At 44.0% G+C, this 26,124-nt stretch overlaps 1 protein-coding gene and 1 pseudogene across 1 annotated transcript; one reads left to right on the plus strand and one right to left on the minus strand.

The window, feature by feature from the left end:
- Positions 1-5,041: 5,041 nt before the first annotated feature.
- LOC140711811 (14-3-3 protein epsilon pseudogene) lies at positions 5,042-10,335 on the minus strand (annotated as a pseudogene).
- Positions 10,336-14,849: 4,514 nt separating this feature from the next.
- Positions 14,850-25,597, plus strand: LOC119621703 (uncharacterized). The gene is given in 6 exon segments (XM_037991425.2): positions 14,850-14,879; positions 17,843-17,969; positions 21,989-22,690; positions 22,693-24,448; positions 24,450-24,480; positions 24,482-25,597. Coding segments are annotated over 6 exon segments (2,745 nt in total). The 5' UTR covers positions 14,850-14,864; the 3' UTR covers positions 24,596-25,597.
- The last annotated feature ends 527 nt before the right edge of the window (positions 25,598-26,124 follow it).

The raw sequence follows: 26,124 nt of genomic DNA on the forward strand, positions 1-26,124 counted from the left end.
ACCGTGACTGGCCTGTTTTTTGTTTTCTTATCAAAAAGTTATATGGATTTCTATGGGTATTGTATTGAATCTAAATCACATTTGGTTATGTAATCATTGAGCAATACTAATTTTTCCAATCAATATGGGTTGTGTATGTATTTATACATGTTTTTAATCATTTTGATCAATGTTTGTAGATTTCAAGGTACAAGCTTCTCACCTTTATGTTTATTCCTAAATGTTTCTTACTTTAAGCTCTTTAGCAAATGGAAGTGGTTTTAATTTTCTTTTAAAATTATTTATTGTTGATGTATGGAAATTCAACTAATTTTTGGTGCTGTTATTCTATTCTGCAAATACACTGAATGTGTTCCAGTTGTACTTTGGTTGACTCTGTGATTTTCTTCACAGAAGATCATGCTGTCTACAAACAAATAGAATTTTACTTCTTTCTTTCTGATTCAGATGAGTTTGATTTCTTTTGCTATTTCATTGCTCTGGCTAGGACAGCCAGTATTGATTTAATAGAAGGGGTGAGAGCATTCTTGCATCATGTGAGATCCTACAGGAAAAGCATTCCATTTTCCCTGATTGTTTCCACTGCGGTCATTTCATGGATTGTCTTTGTATTGTTGAGGTAAATTTCCTTCTTTATCTATTTTGCTTAGGATTTCCATGATGACTGGATGTTGAATTTTGTGAAATGCTTTTTCTCCATGTATTGAGATGATGTGGTTTCCATCTTTCATTCTGTTCAAGTGGAATATCACATTGAATTGCTTGAATATGTTGAACCATCCTTACATCTCAGAAATAAGTGGCACTTGAATATCTACAATCCTTTTTATATCGTCTTGAATACAGTTTGCTAGCACAAGGGGTCTTCAAGAAGTTCATGAAAAATACATATTATGAGAAAATTGTGCATGACTTCACATTTTTTTTGCACCAAAATAAAATGGTACAAATTTGTTATGTGTAAACAGGGTCTAGTTTGAGGCACTCAGAAGGGTAAGATGAGTTTGAAAAGAGACTCCATCAAAGCAATGTAAATTCTGCTAAAATTGAAAGAAGAAGAAACATCAAATTTACAATGAGACCAGATGCAGTGGCTCAGGCCTGTAATCCCAGCATTTTCAGAGATCAAGACAGGTAGGTCACGTGAGCCCTGGTATTCAAGACCAGCCTGGACAGAATGGTGAAACCCCTTCTTTACAAAAAATACAAAAATTAGCTGGGCATGGTGGCACATGCCTGCTGGTTCAGCTTCTCTGGAGTTTGTAGTGGGAGAGTGGCTTGAGCCCAGGAGGTAGAGGCTGCAGGGAGCCATGATCATGCCACTGCACTCCAGCTTGGGTGACAGAGTGAGATAGTGTCTCAAGAAATGAATATGGTAAAGTTTGGGTAGAGGGACAATTAAATCATTGATGCTTTATGAAAAGGTTATGGGAACGATGCCCAAAAGAAATCACTAGTTTGTAAATGGATAACTCATTTTAAGTTGGGACAAGACAATGTTGAAAGTGATGCATGGAGTGGCAGGTAGACCATTCACATCACTTTTACAGACAAAAATAAATCTTGTTTGTACTGCGATGAAGAGGACTGACAGCTAACAGCAGAAAGAATAGTCAGGAGTTTGAGACCAGCCTGGATAACATGCTGAATCCCCATCCCTACTAAAAATGCAACAATTAGCTGGTCATGGTGGTGGCCACCTGTAATCTGAGCTACTCGGGGGGCTGAGACATGAGAATCGCTTCAATCCAGGAGGCGGACGTTGCAATGAGTCGAGATCGTGCACCTGCACTCCAGCTGGGCAACAGAGCAAAACTCTGTCTCAAAATAAAATAAAATAAATAAAATAAAACTGCTTCTCAAATAAGCTTTGGTAGAATCTTAAGGGGTCACATCATTGTTTTCCAACTATGATATGTGTTGAAAAAATTTCTTCTTTGACCGCACATTTTATTAGATTTTTTTTAACCATTATAAATGGTTTTTCTCTGAAATTTATTGTGTTCAGGTTACATTGAGGACTGCATGATTTCTAGTCTGTATCATCTATTGGAAACATTTTCTGGTACCTGATAAATGATTTTAGTTTGTTTCAATGTGTACTTGATAAAGATATCACGGAACTTTTTTCTTTATGCTAACATCAAAATTTAGTTCTAGTGGCCATGATTCCATTTTATTTCTTTATGTCATCTGATTAAATGGTGAGCTGTGAGCTTCTAAGTCATCGTTCCCCTCATGTTCCTCTGGTCCATAATATTTGCAGATGTTGAAGGATGGGCTGGATTGACCTGGAACCTTGTTCCACCGGAGCCCATATGTTCATGAAGAAAACATTTGCTCAGATCTCCTTTGTACAGCAGCTTCCTTTTCAGTGTTTTAAACACCTATAGCTATGTGTTCACAATTGTGTTTATTTTGAACGTTTCACAATCATTTTTCTGGGAAAATAATTACATGTTTAGGATTCGTGCCATCAGAACCTTAGACATTGAAAGAGACATTTCATTTGCTCAGGTATATAAAATGGTACTGAAATGTTTTCCTTCTTTTTGAGTCAAGAATGTCACTCTGTCACCCATACTTGAGTGCAGGGACACGATCTTGGCTCACTGCACCCTCCACCTCCCAGGCCCAGTGATCCACCTTAGTCAGCCTCCCAGATAACTGAGACCACTGATGCACTCCACCACACCAGGCCAATTTTTTGTACTTTTGGTAGGAATGGGGTTTTACCAAGTCTCCCAGGTTGGTTTCAAACTCCTGGGCTCAATGGTCTACCCACTCCAGCCTCCCAAAATGCTGCAATTACAGGGTTAGCCACCATGCCCGGCCCATTGTGGAATTTTCTAGAGAAGGAAAACTAACACAGCCTATTGGCGCTTCCAGCCATCACATGGGAATCAGCCACACCTCCTGACTCAACTCAGAGCTTCTCAGGATACCTTGGTGAAGTGTCTCCTGCTCGGAAAAACTGACACAACCTGTAATGTACAGGTGGGGAATAAGACCAGAAAACCTCAGTCAGAGTGACACTGACCCCTGAAATACTTCGCCAAATAGTGTGTGGCTTTTCCTGTAGGAGAGGGTAATGCTCAGGTGTAATTTGAATTTTAAATGGATTCCTGTCCTCCCAAAATGTAAAAAACACAAATACCAGAATAGAAAAAAAAGGGGATTAGACTCAAGTCGTCTTGAACCTATTCTTGTCTCTGTCCACACAAACTGCTTTTCCTAATCTCATCTCACAGCTTTAACCCACCTACACGGCTCCATGTCCCCTGCAGGTTTCTTCCCTGAGCTCTACAATCCTGTGTCCTGTTGTCTCCTCAGCTCTCTGCTGGGACATCAAACTGGCATCTCCACATTCACATGCCCATAAATGACTTACTAAACTCCCAAACACATTCCCGTACAGTCCTACAGATCTCAGATGAGGGTGACTGTGTACTTCCGGGGACTTAGCCAAACTTGACAGCATGTATTTTACGTATGGGAGATAAATTACATTATTTGTAAGTGTTGTCATTTATAATGTAAAGAGAAAGTTGCATGTATACATAAAAGGAGTGAGAAAATACATCATTTCCAACATTCTTTAGAGGTGTGGGGGAAAATGTTTCAAGACCTCATCCCTACGGATCTGTGCTCCCAGGACCCCTCTAACCTCACCTCCTGCCTGCGTCCTCCTCGCTTTCTCTGCTCCAGCCCTGCAGGCCTCTTTCCTTTTTCTGGGACTGAGGTTTCTCCCGTCTCAGAGACTTCACCTGTGCTGTCCCTCTGCCTAGGACTCTGTGGCCACTGAGCTGCAAGTGACAAGCAGCGTTTCTTCCCCAAGTCTTTGTTCTGACATCACTTTTACTATAGAGAACTTTATGTTCTCCCACAGCCCCCCATTTGTCATGACAGCTCCACCTTCAGCCCCACCTCTGGTCCATGTTGCCTGTTCTGTGTGATTCTTTTTGCTCCTTCACGGTTCACTGGATCCTGGTGAGGACAAGTCTCTAAGCAGGGAGCAGAGCCAGAAGGTGGGGCTGTGCTGGGCTGGCGCCCTCTGAGTGGAGTTCAACCATGACTTTACATTGGGGTTCTCAGGCATTTTGCAAATACATCTTTTATGCTGTTTTATCGAGATTGCTATTTTCACAGTATGGGACCCACCCTCAGCAATACCTACAATGACACAGGTGATTCTCATCTGTCTCCAGCATTGAATGTCAAGGCAGTTTCCTCCATCTTGAGAGCTGAGATCAGCCTGTGATCCACAGGGAGGTGAGGGGGCTGTGCTCTGCATGGGGTTTGGTTAGGGCCAGATCTCTGCCCTGAAGGTCTCTCTCCTGCTGCAGCGTGTGTGTGGACTTTTCCAGGAGGGAAGCAAGATCTGAAAACGGGTCAAGGTTACCCTTGTAGATCTTCCCGTGGCACGTTCTTATCTCTGCATGATCTCTGGTGCAGCGGGCAGCAGAGGACCGTCCGTCTCCAGGGTAAGGTCTCCCCTGTGTGTGTGTTTTGTCACAGGAAAGGAGGGAGTGATTTCTAAACATTAAATCTCTGGGTTTTTTTCACATACAGGATTTCCAAAGACTCATGTTACATGAGGAAGCCACCAAGAAGAGGAAAGAAAAGGATCCAGGGATGGCTCTTCCTCAGGTGAGTGATATTCCTCGGTGGATTCTGCTGTCTCTTTGCTTTCTGAAATGCCAGGTATTGTAGTAGCCAGTCTTCTCTGAGTCTGAAGCATCCACCTCACACATTTGCTGGCGCTCACCCATGCCTTTTCTCAGTCCTTGTCATCTTCACTTAAATTCCATCTCCTATAACCTAGTGAATGAGGTTAGGAATAGGCTCCCCTGGGCATGGTCCTGGGAAGGGCTCACACCAGACATGGATGGAGATGGGGTGTGGGTCCCATGTTGTCAGTGATGTTGGGCAGCAGGGATTGTTTGGGGGCCACATCTGGATGCATGTTTAACTCTTTTTGGACCAGATCGGAGAATCTATATATGAAAGTCATACGTTAATGTACATTGATATCTGGTAAATTCTGGAAAATGAGGCAAACTAAGGTATATATTTTGTGTCTGATTTTGTAATGCATTTGAAGCTACACTAGTGAGTCAATATGTCTCTGACTCCAAACTTTCTTTTTTAAGAGACAAATGTCACTCTGGGCCCAGTATGGAGTACAGTGGAACAATTCTAGTTTACAACAGCCTCAGATTCATGGGCTCAAGTGATCTTCACATTAGCCTGCCAAGGAGGTGGAATGACAGACAGACATGTGCCATCATGCCAGGCTAATTCTAATTTCAGAGAAGGTGAGAAAGAGCTATGTACAGAATGAAAGAGCTATGTACAGAGAAGGAGCTATGTACAGAATGTGATGATGAAGTGATAACATGTTGCTTTCTCTGTTTAGAGGATAACAAATTTAATATTCGTTTAAATTATACAGGTAAGAATGAGAGTTGCAAAGCTCCTGTGTCTAAGTGTGGTGCATTTTATAATTATGGCGGCAGAGGTGAGCTTCCCTTTGTAACCCCTCTTCAGCCAGAGAACAGTGACTTGACTCATTAGTTGTAGATCCCCCTCTTCCCTTTTCATGGATGGGGTGGGGAGTGGGGGAGTGAAGTAGGGTAAGATGCGACTGAGTCTCTTACTACATTGAACCTGCATAAAAGGAATATTAAAAGTACATTTGTCCTCTTTTTTTAAATAAGTTTCTTTTTTTCTAGTTCCTCTCATTTCACTAGTTGTTTTTTATTTTGTAGTTTTAATTTTTTTTTTTTTTTTTGAGTCATTCTCATTGTTGCCCAGGCTGGAGTGCAGTGGCCGGATCACAGCTCACTGCAGCTGCAACCTCCTGGGCTCAAGTGATTTTCCCACCTCAGCCTCCGGAGTAGCTGGGACCACAGGCACACCCAAGCAGGCCCGCTTAATGTTTGTATTATTCATATTAATATTATTATTACGCTCTCTTTGTCACCCTGACTGGAATGCAGAGGAACGATCCTGGCTCACTGCAATCTGTGCCTCCCAGGGCCAAGCCATTCTCCTGCCTCAGCCTCCCGAGTATCTGGAATTACAGGCATGCATCACCACACTAGGCTAATTTTTGTATTTTTAGTAGAGATGGTGTTTCTCCATGTTTGCCAGGCTGGTCTCGAACTCGTCATCTCAAACATTCTGCCCCCCTTAGCCTTACAAAGTGCTGGGATTACAGGCATGAGCCACTTAGCATGGCCAGATATTTGTGTTTTTTCTAGATGCCGGATTTTACCACATTGTCCAGGCTGGTTTTGAACTCCTAAGCTCAAGATACACCTGTGTCAGCCTCTCAGACTGATGGAATTACAGGCATAAGCCACCACACGCAGCCTGTTTTTTATTTAAAAAAAAAAAAAAGAAAACTGAAATAAGTTTTGGTAGAATGTTTTTTTGAGACCGAGTCTTGCTGTCATCCAGGCTGGAGTTCAGTGGTATGATCTCGGCTCACTGCAACCTCTGCATCCTGTGATCAAATAATTCTCCTGCCTTACCCACTTGAGTATCTGGGATTATAGGTGTGCACCACCTCACCAGGCAAATTTTTCTTTTTTTGTTTCATTTTGGTTTGAGACTGAGTTTTGCTCTTGTTGCTGAGGCTAGAGTGCAATGGCGTGATCTTGGCTCACTGCAACCTCCACCTCCTGGGTTCAAGCAATTCCCCTGCCTCAGCCTTCCTAGTAGCTGGGACTACAGGCACATGCTGCAGAACTTCTTTACTGTTTATTCTGCTGTTCTCTGTCACCCTGCGTGTCCAAAGTCTATAGTGTCAGATTATCATGAAACAACTGCATGGTAAGTGTAGAGTCCTTATAGCTTTCTCCACTCAGCAGATCCAGTTCTGCAATGCATCATCCAAAGCTGCCTTTGTCAACCTGCGGCACGGTTGGGGGAATTAAGAATTTCCTAGTAGAATATAAAACAATCGAGAGCAAGACCTAAGCGGATAGGACGCATTGGTGGAAGTTCTGTCAATGCAGTATCACTAGCAGCTTTATCAGCTACTAGACTATTCTCCGCAGCCTCTTTCCTGTCATTTCCTGTGGCAAATTCTGCCAGATACCTGTGTAGTCCCCTTTCATTTTATAATAGAAAACCTTGGACTCGCCAGTGTTAGCTGCTGGAATGAGGGGTTTGTCCAGCACATCCAGAATGTCACAACAGATTAATGTTAGCTCAGTCTCAAATATTTGTGAATATTCCCGAATCATTCCTAGGCTGTCTTCTCCTCCCTTGTTTTCTTCTTCCTGTTCAATGCAGCTGCTTATTCTCCAGGAGGCCCTTATAGCTCCAGTCACATTCTTACATGCAATAGAGAGAAGGTTTCTTTCTCCAACTGTCAGCTCCACATCCATCTTTGCTGCTTTCTTCATGGTATCACTCAGCCTGCTTGGCCCGCTTCACCTGGTGCACCAGATCCTCTTGATCACCTATAGTGGCAGCAGCTCCAGCAGGGTCTGCACTACGAATGGAAGTGGATAGTGTCTCCAGACTTCCTTTCTTTTCTTTTCTTTCTGTTCTTTTCTTTCTTTCTTTTTTTAACTGAGTCATGCTCTGCCACCCAGGCCAGAGTGCAGTGGTGCGATCTGAGCTCACTGTAGCCTTCCCCTCCCAGGTTCAAGCAATTCTCCTGCCTCAGCTTCCCCAGCAGCTGGGACTACAGGCGTGTGCTGCCATGCGGAGCTAATTTTTGCTTTTTTTTTTTTGAGATGGAGTCTTGCTCTGTCGCCCAGGCTGGAGTGCAGTGGTGTGTTGTTGGCTCACTGCAACCTCCGCCTCCTGGGTTCAAGCAATTCTCCTGCCTTAGCCTCCCGAGTAGCTGGGACTACAGGCATGTTCCACCACACCCAGCTAATTTTTTGTATTTTTAGTAGAGACGGGGTTTCACCGTGTTAGCCAGGATGGTCTCCATCTCCTAACCTCGTGATCCACCCACCTCAGCCTCCCAAAGTGATGGGATTGCAGGCATGAGCCACCATGCCCGGCCAATTTTTGTATTTTTAATAGAAGTGGGGTTTCACCATGTTGGCCAGGATGGTCTTCATCTCCTGATCTTGTGATCCACATGCCCTTAGCCTCCCAAAGTGCTGGGATGACAAGCATGAGCCACTGCACCTGGCCTTAATTTGAACTTTAAATGGATTCCAGTCCTCTCGAAATAATAATAATAATAATAAAAGCAAAAGGAGAGCAAAAACAGTGGATTAGACTCAAATCACCTTGAACATTATCATCTCACGGCTTTAACCCACCTACATGGCTCCATGTCCCTTGCAGGCCTCTCCTCTGAGCTCTACAATCCTGTGTCCAGTTGTCTGCTCAGCTCTCTGCTGGGATATCAAACAGGCATCTCCACCTTCCCGTGTCCATAAGTGACTTCCTAAACCCCCAGACAAATTCCCTTACTGTCCTACGTGTCTAGATGAGGGTGACAGTTTACTTCTGGAAGTTTAGCCAAACTTGACAGCATGTATTTTAAGTATGGGGGATAAATTACATTATTTGTAAGTGTTGTAATTTATACTGTAAAGAGAAATGTGCATGTATACATAAAAGGAGTGAGAAAATACATCATTTCCAAAATTCTTTTGAGGTGTGGGGGAAAAATGTTTCAAGACCTCATCCCTATGGATCTATGCTCCCAGGACCCCTCTGACCTCATCTCCTGCCTGCGTCTTCCTCGCTTTCTCTGCTCCAGCCATGAGACGGAATCTCACTCTGTCTCCCAAGCTAAAGTGCAGTGGCATGATCTCAGTGCATTACAAGAAAGTAGTGTCTCCATAATTGTGCTTAGAGCTCTGTGGTGCATGAGTGGATAAACTGTTGAGCAGGAACCTAGGAGAGCTAGGATGACAAAGGTCAAGTCCATTAAAACTAGCAAGATGTATTCCTTACTGCTCACGCATGAATGATTTCTGTAAGATGTTTACAGTTAAGGAAAGCAGCTTAATAGTACCTGCAAGGACAAACTTCTAAAGAAACACAATGTCCTTATGACCCAATATCCCGTGACAATGTATGCTTCTAAGATAATTACAGTCATGCTTTCAAGTACTCCCACGCTAAAATACCAAGGATAGCTTTTCTTTTCTTTTTTTCCTTTTTAATGTAGTTTCACTCTTGTCATCCAGGCTGGAATGCAATGGCACAGTCTTGGCTCACTGCAACCTCCACCTTCCGGGTTCAAGTGAGTCTCCTGCCTCAGCATCCTGAGAAGCTAGGATTACAATCATGCACCACCACGCCCGGCTAACTGTTGCATTTTCAGTAGAGATGGGGTTTCACCATGTTGGCAAAACTGGTCTCGAATTCCTGACCTCAGGTGATCCCCCCGCCTCGGCCTTCCAAAGTGCCAGGATTACAGGTGTGAGTCACCCCACCGACCAAGGATAGCCTTAAATTGACAAAGTAATAAGTTTTGTAACACTATCAGTCCACTGGCAGGTAGGCATACCTTAGTTTTTACCTAAGCGCCTATGTAAGAAAAACTTAAAGAATAGGTGTTCCCTTCGTTTTTGAGGACGCCCTACTGTGTAACTGGTAGCTTGTTTTTTGTTTGTTTGTTTTGTTTTTTGAGATGGAGTCTTGCTCAGGCGTGAGCCACCGTGTCCAGCTGTATTTATTATTATTATTATTTATTGTTTCTTTTTGAGACGCAGTTTCACTCTTGTTGCCCAGGCTGGAGTGTAATGGTGCAATCTTGGCTCACCGCAACCTCCATTTCCTGGGCTCAAGCGATTCTCTTCCCTCAGACTCCTGAATAGCTGGGAATATAGGCACACGCCACCACGCCAGGCTAATTTTTGTATTTATAGGAGAGATGGGGTTTCTCCATATTGGTCAGGCTGGTCTCGAACCTACAACTTCAGGTCACCTGCCCTCCTTAGTAATAGATCTGTATTACAAATGTGCTGGCATAACTAACTGGATATTCACATGGAAAAGAGTAATGAATCCCTATCTCACAAAAGCAAAATTTTATTTTAAAAGCAAAAAAAAAAAAAAAAAAAGCCGGGTGCGGTGGCTTATGCCTGTAATCCCAGCACTTTGGGAGGCTGAGGCGGGTGGATCACGAGGGCAAGAGATCGAGACAATTCTGGCCAATATGGTGAAACCCCGTATCTACTAAAAATACAAAAAATTAGCCAGGCATGGTGACAGGCGCCTGTAATCCCAATTACTAGGGAGGCTGAGGCAGGAGAATTGCTCGAACCCGGGAGATGGAGGTTGCAGTGAGCTGAGATCGCGCCATTGCACTCCAGCCTGGGCAAAAAGAGCGAAACTCCGTCTCCAAAAAAAAAAAAAAAAGAGACGAGGAATGGAGCCCCGCGGGAGGGGATGTTACTTTGTCTCCCAGGCTGACCTAGACCCCCAGGCTCAGCGATCCTCCCGCCGCTGCTTCCTGAGTAGCTGGGACCTCAGGCTCCCACCTCTGCTCCCACATTCTTGCTGTGTTTAAGCAGCAGGTGGTGACCTCACTCCTCCCTGGCCTGAGCACTCCGTCCCGCACCCCAGGCAAAGGCCCTAGGGAAGTGTCTGAAGCTGAGCACAGGGTGGACTCTCCCTCCCAGGTAAATGGAGAATAGAAAGGGAGAGGATTTCTATTCTGTTCTGTGGGCCGTCAGCATGAAAACGTACCGTTTCGACCAGGCAGGGCTTTGAATTTTACGTTCTAGTTTGCATCCTTTTTTTTTTTTTTTTTTTGAGACAGAGTCTCACTCTGTTGCCCAGGCTGGAGTGCAGTGACCGGATCTCAGCTCACTGTAAGCTCTGCCTCCCGGGTTTATGCCATTCTCCTGCCTCAGCCTCCCGAGTAGCTGGGACTACAGGTGCCCGCCACCTCGCCCGGCTAGTTTTTTGTAATTTTTTAAGTAGAGACGGGGTTTCACCGTGTTAGCCAGGATGGTCTCGATCTCCTGACCTCGTGATCCGCCCATCTCGGCCTCCCAAAGTGCTGGGATTACAGGCTTGAGCCACCGCGCCCGGCCAGTTTGCATCCTTTTTCCAGACAATTCCAGGGCTTTGGAATCACGTTTCAGCCTTCCTGGCCGCTCTCACCTCCAAAACCCGGAGAACAGGCGCTGGGAGAGAGGCTGAGAGAGGCACCTGTCCCTTTGCCGCGCGGTACTCTACGGGTAGTAAAGGGCAAGGTCTCTCCGCCTTGCGCCCCGCCCCTACCTCGCCCAGGCCCCGCCCACCTCCTCGTTGGCTCCACCCAGGCCTAGTTTCTGTCCTGCGCGCACAGATTCACGCAGACAAAGAAGCAGATCACGTGGAGTGAAAGTCACGCTGCCGCGGTGAGTTTTGCTCTGTGTTGTATTAAGTCAGCGCTCCCCGGTCCCGGCACCTCTGTACCTGGAATGTGGGGTCCCCGTACACCTGAAAGTTCTACCCCTTCTTCCTTCACCCAGAGCACACGCAGACGTTCTCCTGGGAATCCGGAAGTCGCTTATTTTTGGTTTAAAGTCGCCCTGAGGGTGGTCCCATTACCAGTCTTTCTGCTATAGGGCAATGCATACACTTCCTGACGCGTAGTTTTCCTGCTCAAAACCGTTTTTTGACTCCTTCCGCACTGCGCAATTAAAGTCCTCACCCCCAGAGGTAGATTCCCACCCTGCGTGCCTCCCAGACTCACCCTCATCGGTCCCTGGAGCACAGCGCCGCGACCCCAGTCCCTGGGAGGCTGCGGTCTCTGCCTGATCCTGCAATCCTGCGGATCCCACCCTTGTCTGAAGGTGTCGTCGCTCCCCACCTTCCTGCTCCTCATGCTGGGCCTGCTGCTCCCCAGGTGTCGCCTCCACAGTCACCGCTTTCTCTGAGCCCGCGTTGGGGAGGTTCCCGGTGCCTGTACTGTGACACGGGGTGTTCTTGCCTGCCCAGCTCCAGCCCTTGGAAAATGTGCTCCTCCCGGATGCAGGCGTCTTACTCCAAACCCTCGTGTGATTGGGCCAAAGGGATCAGGAGACAGAGAGAGGGACTGACCTGAGACAGAAAAGAAGAATGAGAAAGACACAAATCAGATGGCAAAGTAGAGGATGGTGAGGGATTTCCCAAGTGACAACAAAATTGAGAAAGAAAAGATAAGAAAGCAAGAGGAGAAAAGCAACTGCAGAAATGTAGAGAAAAGCTAGATGTGCAGAGAAATGAAGGATAGACAGCAAGGTATGGAGAGGGGCAGAGGTGTGGAGGCTCATCAGAGTGAGGAAGAGGAGAAGGGATTTGGAGCCAGGACAAACAGAGCAGAGTGGTGCTGGTGGCAGAAAGAACAGCAGGAGAACCACAGTAGGGAGGACACCTGGGGATCTGGGGTGCCAGAGAGGGGCCACGGGGTTACAACAGCGAAGAGAGAATTTAACAGGGAGAGCAGAGGAGGCGAAGAGATGGGAGAAGAGGCGGAAATCTATGGAGGTTGAGGACGATCGAAAGATTGGGGAGAAGGAGCAAAGGAGCAACAAGAGGTTAAATAAGTTTCGAGGAAAGAGTCCGGGTAATTTTTGTATTTTAGTAGCGACAGGGTTTCACCATGTTGGCCAAGCTGGTCTCGAACTCCGGACCTCAGGTAATCCACCCACCTTGACCTCCCAAAGTGCTGGAATTACAGGTGTAGCCACGGCAACTGTCCACCCATGTATTCTTGATTGAAGAAATTTGCTTACGTCTTAGTTTTTTTTTTTTCTTTTTAAAATTTTTTTGAGATGTAGTCTTGCTCTGTCGCCCAGGCTGGAGTGCAATGGAGCAATCTCCACTCACTGCAAGCTCTGCCTCCCAGGTTCACACCATTCTCCTGCCTCAGCCTCCTGAGTAGCTGGGACTACAGGCGCCTGCCACCACGCCTGGCTAATTTTTTCTATTTTTAGTAGAGACGGAATTTCACTGCGTCAGCCAGGATGAACACTTCTGCATTTTATAAATGTTACTGAGATTTTCTTCTAAGGAAGAATTTAATGTTGGGAGTCAATTTCATCAGAACCTTTCAAAAGAATCTTTAGCCCAGGTATGTGAAAGATGCTTCTCTAATTTTAAGGATGGAGTGATAAGACCAAGCCTTCCCATTAGCCTTTCCAGGCCCCCATGTAAGAATTCAGGGACACCTTCTCACTCATCTCAGACCTTCTCAGGGTAACATGGTGAAAATGTTTCCCTCTCTGAGCCCCAGTGAGCCCCCCTGCAACTTGGTGATGAAGGGCTAGACCAGAAAACCTCAACCGGAGGTTGACCAGGAGTGATCCTGACCCCTGAAATGATTGGCAAAATAGAGTGCAGGTCTGGGTGTGGCTTTTCTTCTGGGAGAGAGGAGTGCCCAGTTGTAATTAGAATTTTCAATAAGATGCAGTACCCCAAAAATGAAAAAAAAAAAGAAAAAGCAGAAGAATGGAAGAAACAGAGTTATACCCTCAGAAACAGAGAACATCTTCGGAGGCCTTTGTCTGTATGAGGATATCACTGCTGCGTCTAAAGCAGGTCGTGTCAGTCCCTGGCAGGGAACCCTCCACCGGCTTCCCGTGTTCCCCAGGACAAAAGCCCAACTCCTCACTGTGGCTCCACAGCCCTGTGTCCAGGGCCCCTGCCAGTGTCCAGCCTCCTCCTGGGAGCTTGCCCTCATCTGACTCCCTCTGCCCCTGTCACGTTTGCTTTTCTCTTTTCCCAGATATCAAAACCCTTCGTGTCTCAGTTCATTGTCCCTGCTCTTATTCTGTTTCTAAATGAAGATGGCACTGTCCCTTTCTCCTTCAGGTCTAGACTCAGAGATGCCTCTCATGCCCTCCCACCCGCATCTGAAGTTCCCTCTGCCTGTCAGTCTCTATCATATTACTGAGGTTTTCTTGTCTCTGTGTTGATCTCATCAGAAATGCGCTTTTTAATTTTATTTTAATTTTTTTTATTTTTCAAACAGAGTCTCGCTCTGTCCTCCAGGCTGTGAGTGGAGTCTTGTGATCTTGGCTCACTGCAACCTCTTTCTCCTGGATTCAAGTGATTCTTGTGCCTCAGCCTCCCAAGTAGCTGAGATTGCAGGTGTGTGCCACCACACCCAGCTAATTATTGTATTTGTATTTTGTTTTATTTTATTTTTGAGTCTTACTCTGTCACCCAGGCAGGAGTGCAATGGCGCATTCTCGGCTCACTAAGAACTCCATTCCTCAGGTTCAAGTGATTTTCCTACCTCAGCCTCCCATGTAACTGGGATTACAGATACCCACCAAGCCTGACTACTTTTTGTATTTTTAGTAGAGACGGGGTTTCATCATGTTGGCCAGGCTAGTCTCGAACTCCTGACCTCAAGTAATCCACCCACCTCAGCCTTTCAGAGTGCTAGTGTTACAGGCATGAGCCATGGCGCCCAACCCAATTTTTGTATTTTTAGTAGAGACAGGGGTTCACCATGCTGGCCAGGCTTGTCTCGAACACCTGAGCTCAAGTTATGTTTCTATCTCAGCTTCCTAAGTAGCTGGGACCACAGACACACAGATGTACACCACCATACATGGCTAAGCTTTTGCATTTTTGGTAGAGAGCTCCTGAAGAGGAGCTCATCCCAGCCCAGCTCCCCACTGCTGCAGTGTGTGTTGGGGGGGGGGGGGCTTCTCCAGGAGGGGAGTTTTCCGGTAGGAATTTTTTGTTCCTGGTGCAGTGGGCAGCAGAGCGGACCGTATTTCCTCAGGGTGAGGTCCCCTTTGTATGTGGCATTGTGTTTCAGGGAGTGGGTGTGTTGGTTGTAAGCAATAAACAACTTATTTTTAACATTCAAGATTGAATTCTAAAGACTCTTGGTCCATGAGGAAGAAACCCGGAAGAGGAAGAGGAAAGCAGAGGAGTCAGGGATGGCTCCTCCTCAGGTGAGATGATTTTCTCAGTGGATTGTTCTGTCTCCTTCCTTTCAGAAACGCTGGGGCTTGGAGTTTGGAATCTTCTCTGAGTCTGAAGCGTCCTGTCTGACAGGTTTGCTCACACTCACCAGTGCCTTCCCTCAGTCCCTCTCATCTCACTTAGATTCTGTCTCTCGTGACCCAGTGACATGAACTTGGGAAGAGGCGGCACTGGGCATGGGCCTGGGAAGGGCTCACACCAGACATGGATGGAGACGGGGTGAGGGTCCTGTGGTGTCAGTGATGTTGGGCAGCAGGGATTGTTCAGGGGCCACATCTGGATGCACTGTCAGCTCTCTGTGGACCAGAATTAGAGCAGCTGCCAATGGAAGTCACCTATTAATGTGCGCAAAATACATGGTAAATTCTAGAAAAGGAGACCAATAAGGGAAAATCTTTTCTCTCTAATTTTATACTACATTTTTAGATAATTGAGTGAGTTACTGTGTTTCTGACTCCAAAAATCTTATTAATTAGAACAGAAGGTTCATACATAGACATGAATAATACATGAATGATTCCTTCATTATTTTAAGAATATGAAATCAACATAAATAATAGCAGGAGATTCATTAAATCATTCTTAGCACATTTAACTCACGAAGACTGTGGTGTTACTGAGGAGAGACTTGTGAAACAAGTGCTTTTTGTAAAAGTGGTTACAATTTTTCTCAAATATGGGAGTAGAGTATTTCTTTTTTATCCTAGAGGATAAAGTCATATTCTCATTCCATCTATTATTATTATTATTATTATTATTTCTTCTGAAACAAAGTCTTGCTCTGTTGCCCAGGCTGCAGTGCAATGGCATGATCTCAACTTACTGCAACCTCTGCCTCGCAGGTTGAAGCGATTCTCCTGTCTCAACCAACCTAGTAGCTGGGTTTATAGGCGTGGGCCACCATACCCAGCTAATTTTTTTTTGTATTTTTAGTAGATACGTGGTTTCGCCATGCTGGCCAGGATGGTCTCAAACTCCCTACCTCAGGCGATCCGCCTGCCTCGTCCTCCCAAAATGCTGGGATTACAGGTTTGAGCCACCATGCTTGGCCAAATATTGCTCCTTTTTATATTTTTAAAACCTTTACAGCCGGGTGCGGTGGCTCAAGCCTGTAATCCCAGCACTTTGGGAGGCCGAGACGGGCGGATCACGAGGTCAGGAGATCGAGACCATCCTGGCTAACACGGTGAAACCCCGTCTCTACTAAAAAATACAAAAAACTAGCTGGGCGCGGTGGCGGGCGCCTGTAGTCCCAACTACTCGGGAGGCTGAGGCAGGAGAATGGCGTGAACCCGGGAGGCGGAGCTTGCAGTGAGCAGAGATCCGGCCACTGCACTCCAGCCTGAGCGGCAGAGCGAGACTCCGTCTCAAAAAAAAAAAAAAAAAAAAAAAACCTTTACATAAATAAATATATATATACACGTACACACACATCTGTATATATACATACATATAAACTGACACATACGTGTATATTTTGAAAATCTGGGGAAAATGACAACCCTTTTTATTAACATCTAATTTCTTGATAGTCTGTGTAGGTTTTATTGTTGTTTGGACATACATATACGAAGTAGATTTTCATACTTTGAGTAAATCTGTTTTCATCTATTTTATTTTCTTTTGAGATAAGGTCTCACTCTTGTCCAGGCTGGAGTGCAGTGGCATGATCTTAGCTCACTGCAACCTCTACCCTCAGGCTCAAGCCATCCCCCAACCTCTGCCTCTGAGGTAGCTTGGTACCACATGTGGGTACCACCATGCCTGGTTAATTTTTTTTTTCTTTTTTTGAGACGGAGTCTTACTGGAGTGCAGTGTTGTGATCTCAGCTCACTGCAACCTCTGCTTTCCTGGTTCAAGCAATTCTCCTGCCTCAGCCTCCCGAGTTGCTGGGAATACAGGCAAGTTCCACCTCGCCAGGATAATTTTTTGGTATTTTCAGTAGAGATGTGGTTTCACCTTGTTAGCCAGGATGGTCTCAATTTCCTAACCTCATGATCTACCCACTTCATCCTCCTGAAGTGTTGAAATTACAGGCATGAGCCACCTCACCCAGCTTTTTTTTTTTTCTTTTTGAGGCAAATTCTTGGTTTCCCAGGCTGGAGTGCAGTGGCACGAACTTGGATCACTGCAACCTCTGCCTCCCATGTTCAAGTGATTCTTCTGTTTTGGCCTCCCGAGTAGCTGGGATTACAGTCAAGTGCCATCACCCCTGGGTAATTTTTTTGTATGTTTAGGAGAGACAGTGTTTAACCATTTTGGCCACGCTGGTCTTGAACTCCTGACCTCAGGTGATCCGCCTACTTCAGCCTCACAGGGTGCTGGGGTTACAGGCATGAGCCACCATGCCCAGCCCCACCAATTATTATTAAATATATGTTGTTATATTTAAACATCACATGATGTGTATATTTGTTTTTTGGTAACACCCCAAGCAAAGCTGCAGCTTAGGTCCTTGGCCACACAGCATCTCCTTTCCCTGTGACGTCCTCCACCCTCCTTCCAAGCTCACTGGGGAGCCGCTACCGTCAGTTCTGTGCTGGGATTACAGGCATGTGCCACTGCGCCCGGCCTACATTTTACCGTGGATGTTGTCATCTTCGAAGACATCAGTCGTGCGCTCTCACCTACATAATGAATGTCACTTGGTGTGTCCATAAAAGTTTCAGACATTTCTATAAAAGGAACCCTATGTTGATTTTTTATTTATTTCTTGCGTTTTTCACAAACATAAGAATTTCATACTGAGAGTGTGTCTTGACGTCTTCTCAAAGTGTAATAAAGACATCATGTGGTGAAAAATCCCTTCCTCAAATTTGTCAGAACATTCACTACAACTAAATCCATGCTTTCCCTTCTCTTCTCTTCTCATCTTCTGTAAAGATAAGAACTCCTCCCATGGCCATTTCCTTAAAATGTGTTTTCATTTCAGGGTCTACTGACATTCAGGGACGTGGCCATAGAATTCTCTCAGGAGGAGTGGAAATGCCTGGACCCTGCTCAGAGGACTTTATACAGAGACGTGATGTTGGAGAATTATAGGAACCTGGTCTCCCTGGGTGAAGATAACTTCCCTCCTGGGGATGTGCCCTTGTGTATCTTTGCATTTTCTCTTGTTGCCTCTTGGGAGTCGCATCCTTGCTTGACTAAAATGGAAGCCGTATTGATTTTGAAATGAAAAGCTTCATGATGTAGCATCTGGACTTTCACTGTCCCGTTTGTTTAGGTCTTCTCATTCTTCATGATACCTCAGTGAGGTTTCCAGGACTAAAGTAGGCATAAAAGCTTAGGGAAGGCTGGCGCTTTTGGAGGCCGAGGCATGTGGATCACTACAGGTCAGGAGTTCGAGACCAGCCTGGCCAAGATGGAGAAATGCCGTCTCTACTAAAAATACAAAAATTAGCCAGTCATCGTGGCACATACATGTAATCCCAGCTCCTAGAAAGGCTGAGGAAAGAAAATCACTTGAAGCCAGGAGGTCAAGGTTGCAGTGAGCAGAGAACACACCACTGCACTCCAGCCTGGGCAACAGAGCAAGACTCTCTTAAAGAAACAAAAACAAAAATAGAACCTTACAGTAGACTTTAAACATACCCAGTTTCCTGTCTGCTTCTCCTGTGCTTTTGATTTAGTAGTTCTTGGAAGAGAGCTCCATGTCCACATATTACATATTACAATACTCCCCAAGCATTCAGAAGGAGGCAGTCAGAGGAGGAATTTATAAAACCTTTTCCTAGATCATCTGCAATGTCTTCTTTCCTACAGAAACATAGGGTTGGGACTCCAGAAAAGCTCCAGCATGTCATGGTCATTTCCTTTTATAAGCAGGAGCCTCTGACCTGTTAAGCCTGTTAAGCAGGAGTCTCCACATTGGAGCAAGGGTTCAAGAGAAGCCTGGCCAACATGGTGAAACCCCGTCTCTATTAAAACTACAAAAATCAACTGTGCATAGTGGTGTGCACCTGTAAGCCCAGCTACTTGGGCAGCTGAGGCTGGAGAATCACTTGAACCTGGGAGATGCAGGTTACAATGAGCCAAGATCACGCCGCTGCAGTCAAGCCTGGGTGACAAAGGGAAACTCTAGACTGAAGAGGAAGAATCACTTGAGGTAGGATAATCGTGCCACTATACTCCAGCCTGGGTGTTAGAGCATGACTCGATCTGAAAAACAAACAAAAAGGGAAATAGCTTAAACTGGGAGGCTTAAGACACAGACATTTATTTCTCATGAATTTGGAAAGTGGGAAATTCAAAAGCGAGGTGCCAGCCAAATTAGTTCCTGGTGAGAGCCTTCTTCATGGTTTAGCCCAGCCATCTTCCTCCTGTGTTTTAATACGGTGGAAAGAGGAACAGGCAATGAGCTCTTTAATGTCTCTTTATAAATGCACTGGTCCTATTCACAAGTAGTCAACACCCATGACTCAGTCCTCTCAAGGTCTGCATCTGCAGGAACATCCTATTAGAGAATACCAAATCTACCAAAGCTTATTTGAAAAATATTTATCTTATTTTATTTTTTTGAGAAGGAATATCATCCTGTCATCCAGGCTGGGGTACAGTGGCATGATCTTGGCTCACTGCAATCTCCACCTCCCGGGTTCAAACGATTCCTGCCTCAGACTCCCAAGTAGCTAGGATTACAGGCACCTGCCACCATGCCCAACTAATTTTTTTTTGTATTTTTAGTAGAGATGGGCTTTCACCTTGTTGTCCAGGCTGGTCTTGAACTCCTGGCCTCATGATTCACCTGCCTCAGCCTGCCAAAGTTCTGGGATTACTGGTATGTGTCACAGCACCTGGCCATTAGTCAATTCTTATTCTTTTTTTTTTTTTTTTTTTTTTTTTTGAGACGGAGTCTTGCTCTGTAGCCCGGGCTGGACTGCAGTGGCCGGATCTCAGCTCACTGCAAGCTCCGCCTCCCGGGTTTACGCCATTCTCCTGCCTCAGCCTCCGGAATAGCTGGGACTACAGGCGCCCGCCACCTCGCCCGGCTAGTTTTTTGCATTTTTAGTAGAGACGGGGTTTCACCGTGTTAGCCAGGATGGTCTCGATCTCCTGACCTCGTGATCCGCCCGTCTCGGCCTCCCAAAGTGCTGGGATTACAGGCTTGAGCCACCGCGCCCGGCCTAGTCAATTCTTATTCTTTATAATGCTGTGTATTTTCTTGACTTCATATATCAGAAGGTAGTGATCTTAACATGTATTTCAGGTCTTATGTTGTGTACTGGTGGTAAGTACAAGTTTTGGCTTGGAGGGAATTGTTTAGAATTCTTCAGCCTGTATAAACTACTTGTTATTTTCTTGCTTGTTTTATAATGGGTTGCAATATTTGATTAATTGATTTTTATGATTTTGCAAGTCACTTTTCAGTATGTGGTATGCAATATAACTGACACACTCTACTCGTTAATGTCACCAAGTGGCATTAGGTGCAGTGGCTCATGCCTCTAATCCCAGGACTTTGGGAAGCCAAGACATGCGAATCACCTGAGGTCAGGAGTTTGAGACCAGCCTGGCCAACATGGTAAAACCCCATCCCTACTAAAAATATAAAAATTAGTGGGCTGGGCGTGGTAGCTCACACCTGTAATCCCAACACTTTGGGATGCCAGGGTGGGCAGATCACAGGGTCAGGAGATCGAGACCGTCCTCGCTTACACGGTGAAACCCCATCTCTACTAAAAATACAAAAAATTAGCCAGGTATGGTGGCAGGCACCTGTAGTCCTGGCTGCTTGGGAGGCTGAGGTGGGAGAATGGCATGAACCTGGGAGGCGGAGCTTGCAGTGAGCCAAGATCACGCCACTGCACTCCAGTCTGGGCGACAGAGCAAGACTCTGCCTCAAAAAAAAAAAAAAAAATTAGGTAGGGGACATGGTGGTAAGTACCTGTAATCTCAGGTGCTCAGGAGGCTGAGGCAAGAGACTCACTTGAACCCAGGAGGCAGAGGTTGCAGTAAGCCAAGATCTCCAGGCTGGGTGACAGTGAGACTCCATCTCAAAAAAATAAAAATACTAAAAACTAAAAAAAAAAAAGTCACAACATGCCTGTTACTCATGGATATAGTTAATTTTGTAACAGTTATTCAGAAAAATATGGTATTAACATTTTATTTTTTTTGAGATGGAGTCTTACTCTGTTGCCCAGGGTGGAGTGCAGTGGCATGATCTCAGCTCACCACAATCTTTGTCTCTTTAGTTCAAGCGATTATCCTGTCTCAGCCTCCCAAGTACCTAGGATTACAGGCACCCGGGACCATGACCAGCTAGTTTTTGTATTTTTAGTAGAGACGGGGTTTTGTCATGTTGGCCAGGCTGGTTGAACTCCTGACTTGAGGTGATCCGCCTGCCTAGGCCTCCCAAAGTACTGGGATTACAGGTGTGAGGCACCACCCTCTGCCTTTTTTTGCTTTTTGGGATGGAGTCTCACTTTGACACCCAGGCTGGGGTGCAGTGGTGTGATGTTGGCTCACCGCAACCTTTGCATCTTGGCTTAGTGTGAGTCTTGTACCTCAGCCTCCGGAGAAGCTGGGAATACAGGTGTGGGCCACCATACCTGGCTAATTTTTGTAATCTTTTGTTATTTTGTCAATACCATGATTGTTTGACAATACAGAATTTCCATTGATCTTGACTATCCTCACAACAGCTTGTTGTGAATTATTTACCAATATAGTATATTGTCTGGTTTTTTAGCAGTTATTTGTATATACTAAATATGCTGTAAATATGAAGAATGTATGTTTTTCTTTTTTGATGTGACACTGATATGCTTTTTGCACAGTGTGATACACTTTAGAGTGTCAGTGGAAAAACACTTCTTACTTTAGGCTTATGCATGTTTGTGCCCTGTCAGTGTTTTGTCAATAATATTGGAAATGGCTTCCATAGAAATGATTTGAAGTACATGGAATCGTCCTTTATTTATTAATGAATCTTACTCCTTTTGTGTTCCTAAACTTTGAAGCTCAAGTTCGGGAAGTTTAAAATAAATATTGCTTTTTGTGTCATAGTTACATATTTCAGTATTATATACCATCTGTACTTAATTGGAAACCTATTGGTGTTTATATTTCACAGATATCTCTTCCAAATGCATGATGAAGACATTGTCATCAACAGGGCAAGGCAATACAGAAGTGATCCACAAAGGGACATTACAAAGACAAGCAAGTCATCACATTGGAGAATGTTGCTTCCAGGAAATTGCGACAGATATTCATGACTTTGTTTTTCAGTGGCCAGAAGATGAAACAAATGACCATGAAGCACCCATGACAGAAATGAAAAAGTTGACAGGTAGTACAGACCGATGTGATCAAAGGCTTGCTGGAAACAAGCCTATTAAAGATCAGCTTGGATCAAGCTTTCATTCGCATCTGCCTGAACTGCACATATTTCAGCCCAAAGGGAAAATTGGCAATCAAGTTGAGAAGTCTATCAACAATGCTTCCTTAGTTTCAACATCCCAAAGAATTTCTTTTAGGCCCAAAACCCACATTTCTAATAAGTATGGGAATAATTCCCTCCATTCTTCATTACTCAGTAACATGAGAGTAAACATGAGAGAAAAATCTTTCCAATATGTTGAGAGCAGCAAAGCCTTTAATTGTAACTCACTCTTTAAAAAACATCAGATAATCCATTTAGGAGAGAAACAATATAAGTGTGATATATGTGGCAAGCTCTTTAATCAGAAGCGATACCTTGCATGCCATAGTAGATGTCACATTGGTGAGAAACCTTACAAGTGTAATGAGTGTGGCAAGACCTTCAGTCACAATTCATCTTCATTCACAAAGCACTTCATACTGGAGAGAAACCTTATGAATGTGAAGAATGTGACAAAGTTTTCAGTCGCAAATCACACCTTGAAAGACATAGGAGAATTCATACTGGAGATAAATCTTACAAATGTGAAGAATGTGACAAACTTTTCAGTCACAAATCATATCTTGAAAGACATAGGAAGATGCATACTGGAGAAAAACCATACAAATGTAAGGTTTGTGACAAGGCTTTCATGTGTAATTCATATCTGGCAATACATACTACAATTCACACTGGAGAGAAACCTTACAAGTGTATTGAATGTGGCAAGTTTTTAAATCAACGCTCAACCCTTACCTACCATCATAGACTTCATACTGGAGAGAAACCTTACAAATGTGAAGAATGCGATAAAGTTTTCAGTCGCAAATCACACCTTGAAAGACATAGGAGAATTCATACTGGAGAGAAACCATACAAATGTAAGATTTGTGACAAGGCTTTTGCATGTAATTCATATTTGGCAATACATAGTATAATTCACACTGGAGAGAAACTGTACAAGTGTAATGAATGTGGCAAGTTTTTTAATCAACGATCAACCCTTGCAGGACATCGTAGAGTTCATACTGGAGAGAAACCTTACAAATGTGAAGAATGTGACAAAGTTTTCAGTCGCAAATCACACCTTGAAAGACATAGGAAGATTCATACTGGAGAGAAACCATATAAATGTAAGGTTTGTGACAAGGCTTTCCAGAGGGATTCACACCTCACACAACATCAGAGAGTTCACACTGGAGAGAAACCTTACACATGTAATGAATGTGGCAAGGTTTTTAGTATAAAAGCAAACCTTGCATGTCATCATAAACGTCATACTGGAGAGAAACCTCACAAATGTTACAAATGTGAAGAATGTGAGAAAGTTTTCAGTTGCAAATCACACCTGGAAAGACATAGGAGGATTCATACTGGAGAGAAACCATACTATTGTAAGGTTTGTGACAAGGCTTTCCGGAGTGATTCACACCTGGCACAACATCAGAGAGTTCATACTGGAGAGAAACCTTACAAGTGTACTGAGTGTGGCAAGACCTTCCATCGGATATCATCCCTTGTAAGCCATCGTAGGCTTCATACTGGAGAGAAACCTTACAAGTGTAATGAGTGTGGCAAGACCTTCACTAGAAATTCAGGCCTTGTAATTCATAAGACAATTCATACTGGAGAGAAAACTTACAGGTGTAATGAATGTGGCAAGGGTTTTAATCAACATGGACATCTTGCACAACATCAGAGAGTTCATACCGGAGAGAAACCTTACAAGTGTAATGAGTGTGGCAAGACCTTCAGTTACACATCATCCCTTGTATGCCATCATAGACTTCATACTGGAGTGAAACCTTACAAGTGTAATGAATGTGGCAAGGATTTTACTCAACAAGGACATCTTGCACAACATCAGAGAGTTCATACTGGAAAGAAATTTTACAAGTGTAATGAGTGTGGCAAGACCTTCAATCAGATGTCATTTCTTCTACACCGTCATAGACTTCATACTGGAGAGAAACCTTACAAGTGTAATGAATGTGGCATGGATTTTAATCAACAATCACACCTTGCAAGTCATCATAGACTTCATATTGCAGAGAAATCTTACAAATGTGAAGAATGTGACAAAGTTTTCAGTTGCAAATCACAGCTTGAAAGACATAGGAGAATTCATACTGGAGAGAAACCATAGAAATGTAAGGTTTGGGACAAGACTTGGGAGTGATTCACACCTAGCAACACACACACGAAAAACATACTGGAGAGAAACCTTAGAAGTGCAATGAATGTGGCAGAGCCTTTAGTGGGCAGTCACCACTTACTCGCCATCAAGTAATCCATGGTATAGGGAAACTTGACTAATGTAATGATTGTCACAAAGTTTTCAGTAATGCTATAATCATTGCAAATCTTTGGAGAATCCGTAATGAAGAGAGATCTTACAAGTGTAATAAATGGGGCAAATTTTCAGACATCGTTCATATATTGCGGTTCATCAGCAAACTCATGCTGAAGAGGAACCTTTTACCTGTAATCCCAGCACTTTGAGAGGCCAAGACAGGTAGCTCACTGGAGGTCAGGAGTTTGAGAACAGCCTGGCCGAGAGACATGCACCACTTTTTCAGCCTGTCTTTTCCTTTTTTTTTTTTTTTTTTTTTTGATGGAGTCTTGCTCTGTCACCCTGGTTGGAGTGCATTGGCATGATCTCAGCTCACTGGAACTTCCGCCTCCCAGGTTCAAGTGATTCTCCTGCCTCAGTCTCCAGAGTAGCTAGGACTAAAGTTGTGTGCCACCATGCCTGGGTAATTTTTTTATTTTTACTAGAGACTGGGTTACACCGTGTTAGCTAGGATGGTCTCGATCATCGAACCTTATGATCCACCCGCCTCCACCTTCCAAAGTGCTGAGATTACAAGCGTGAGCCACCGTTCCTGGCCTGTTTTTGGTTTCTTTAACAAAAAGTTATAGGGATTTTCATGGGTATTGTGCTGAATCTAAATAACATTCAGTTATATAATCATTCAGGAATATTAATTTTTCCAATCAATAAGGGTTGTATATCTATACATGTTTTTAATCATTCTGATCAATGTTTGTAGATTTTAAGGTACAAATTTCTCAAATTTTATGTTTATTCCTAAGTATTTCTGACTTCAAATTCTCTAGCAAATGGAAGTGTTTTAATTTTTTTAATTGTTTATTGTTAATGTATGGAAATTCAACTAATTTTCAGTGCTGTTATTTTATTCTGCAAATACACTGAGTGTATTAGTTCCAGTTGCATTTTGCTTGAAACTTTGTGATTTTCTTTACAGAAGTTCATGTCTTCTACAAACAAATAGAACTTTGCTTCTTTCTTTCTGATTTGGATTTATTTGATTTCTTTTGCTATTTCATTGCTCTGGCTAGGACAACCAGTATTTACTGAATAGAAGGGGTGAGAGCATTCTTGCATCATGTGAGATCCTACAGGAAAAGTATTCCTTTTTCCTTGATTGGTTATTTCCACTGCGGTCATTTCATGGATGGTCTTTGCATTGTTGAAGTAAATTTTCTTCTGTATCTATTTTGTTTAGGATTTCCATGATGACTAGATGTTGAATTTTGCGAATTGCTTTTTCTCCATCTATTGAGATGACGTGGTTTTCATCTTTCATTCTGTTCAAATGGCATATCACATTGATTTGCTTGAATATGTTGAACCATCCTTGCATCTCAGAAATAATTGGCACTCGAATATCTACAATCCTTTTTATACCCTCTTGAATACAGTTTGCTAGTACAAGGAGTCTTTGCGAAATTCAGGGAAAAAAAAAACAGAAAATTGTGCATGAATATCACATTTTTTGCGCCAATATAAACTGATACAAATCTGTTATAACATCTGAACA

The sequence above is a fragment of the Chlorocebus sabaeus genome, chromosome 6 (genome assembly GCF_047675955.1).
Source record: "Chlorocebus sabaeus isolate Y175 chromosome 6, mChlSab1.0.hap1, whole genome shotgun sequence".
Classification (NCBI taxonomy): domain Eukaryota; kingdom Metazoa; phylum Chordata; class Mammalia; order Primates; family Cercopithecidae; genus Chlorocebus; species Chlorocebus sabaeus.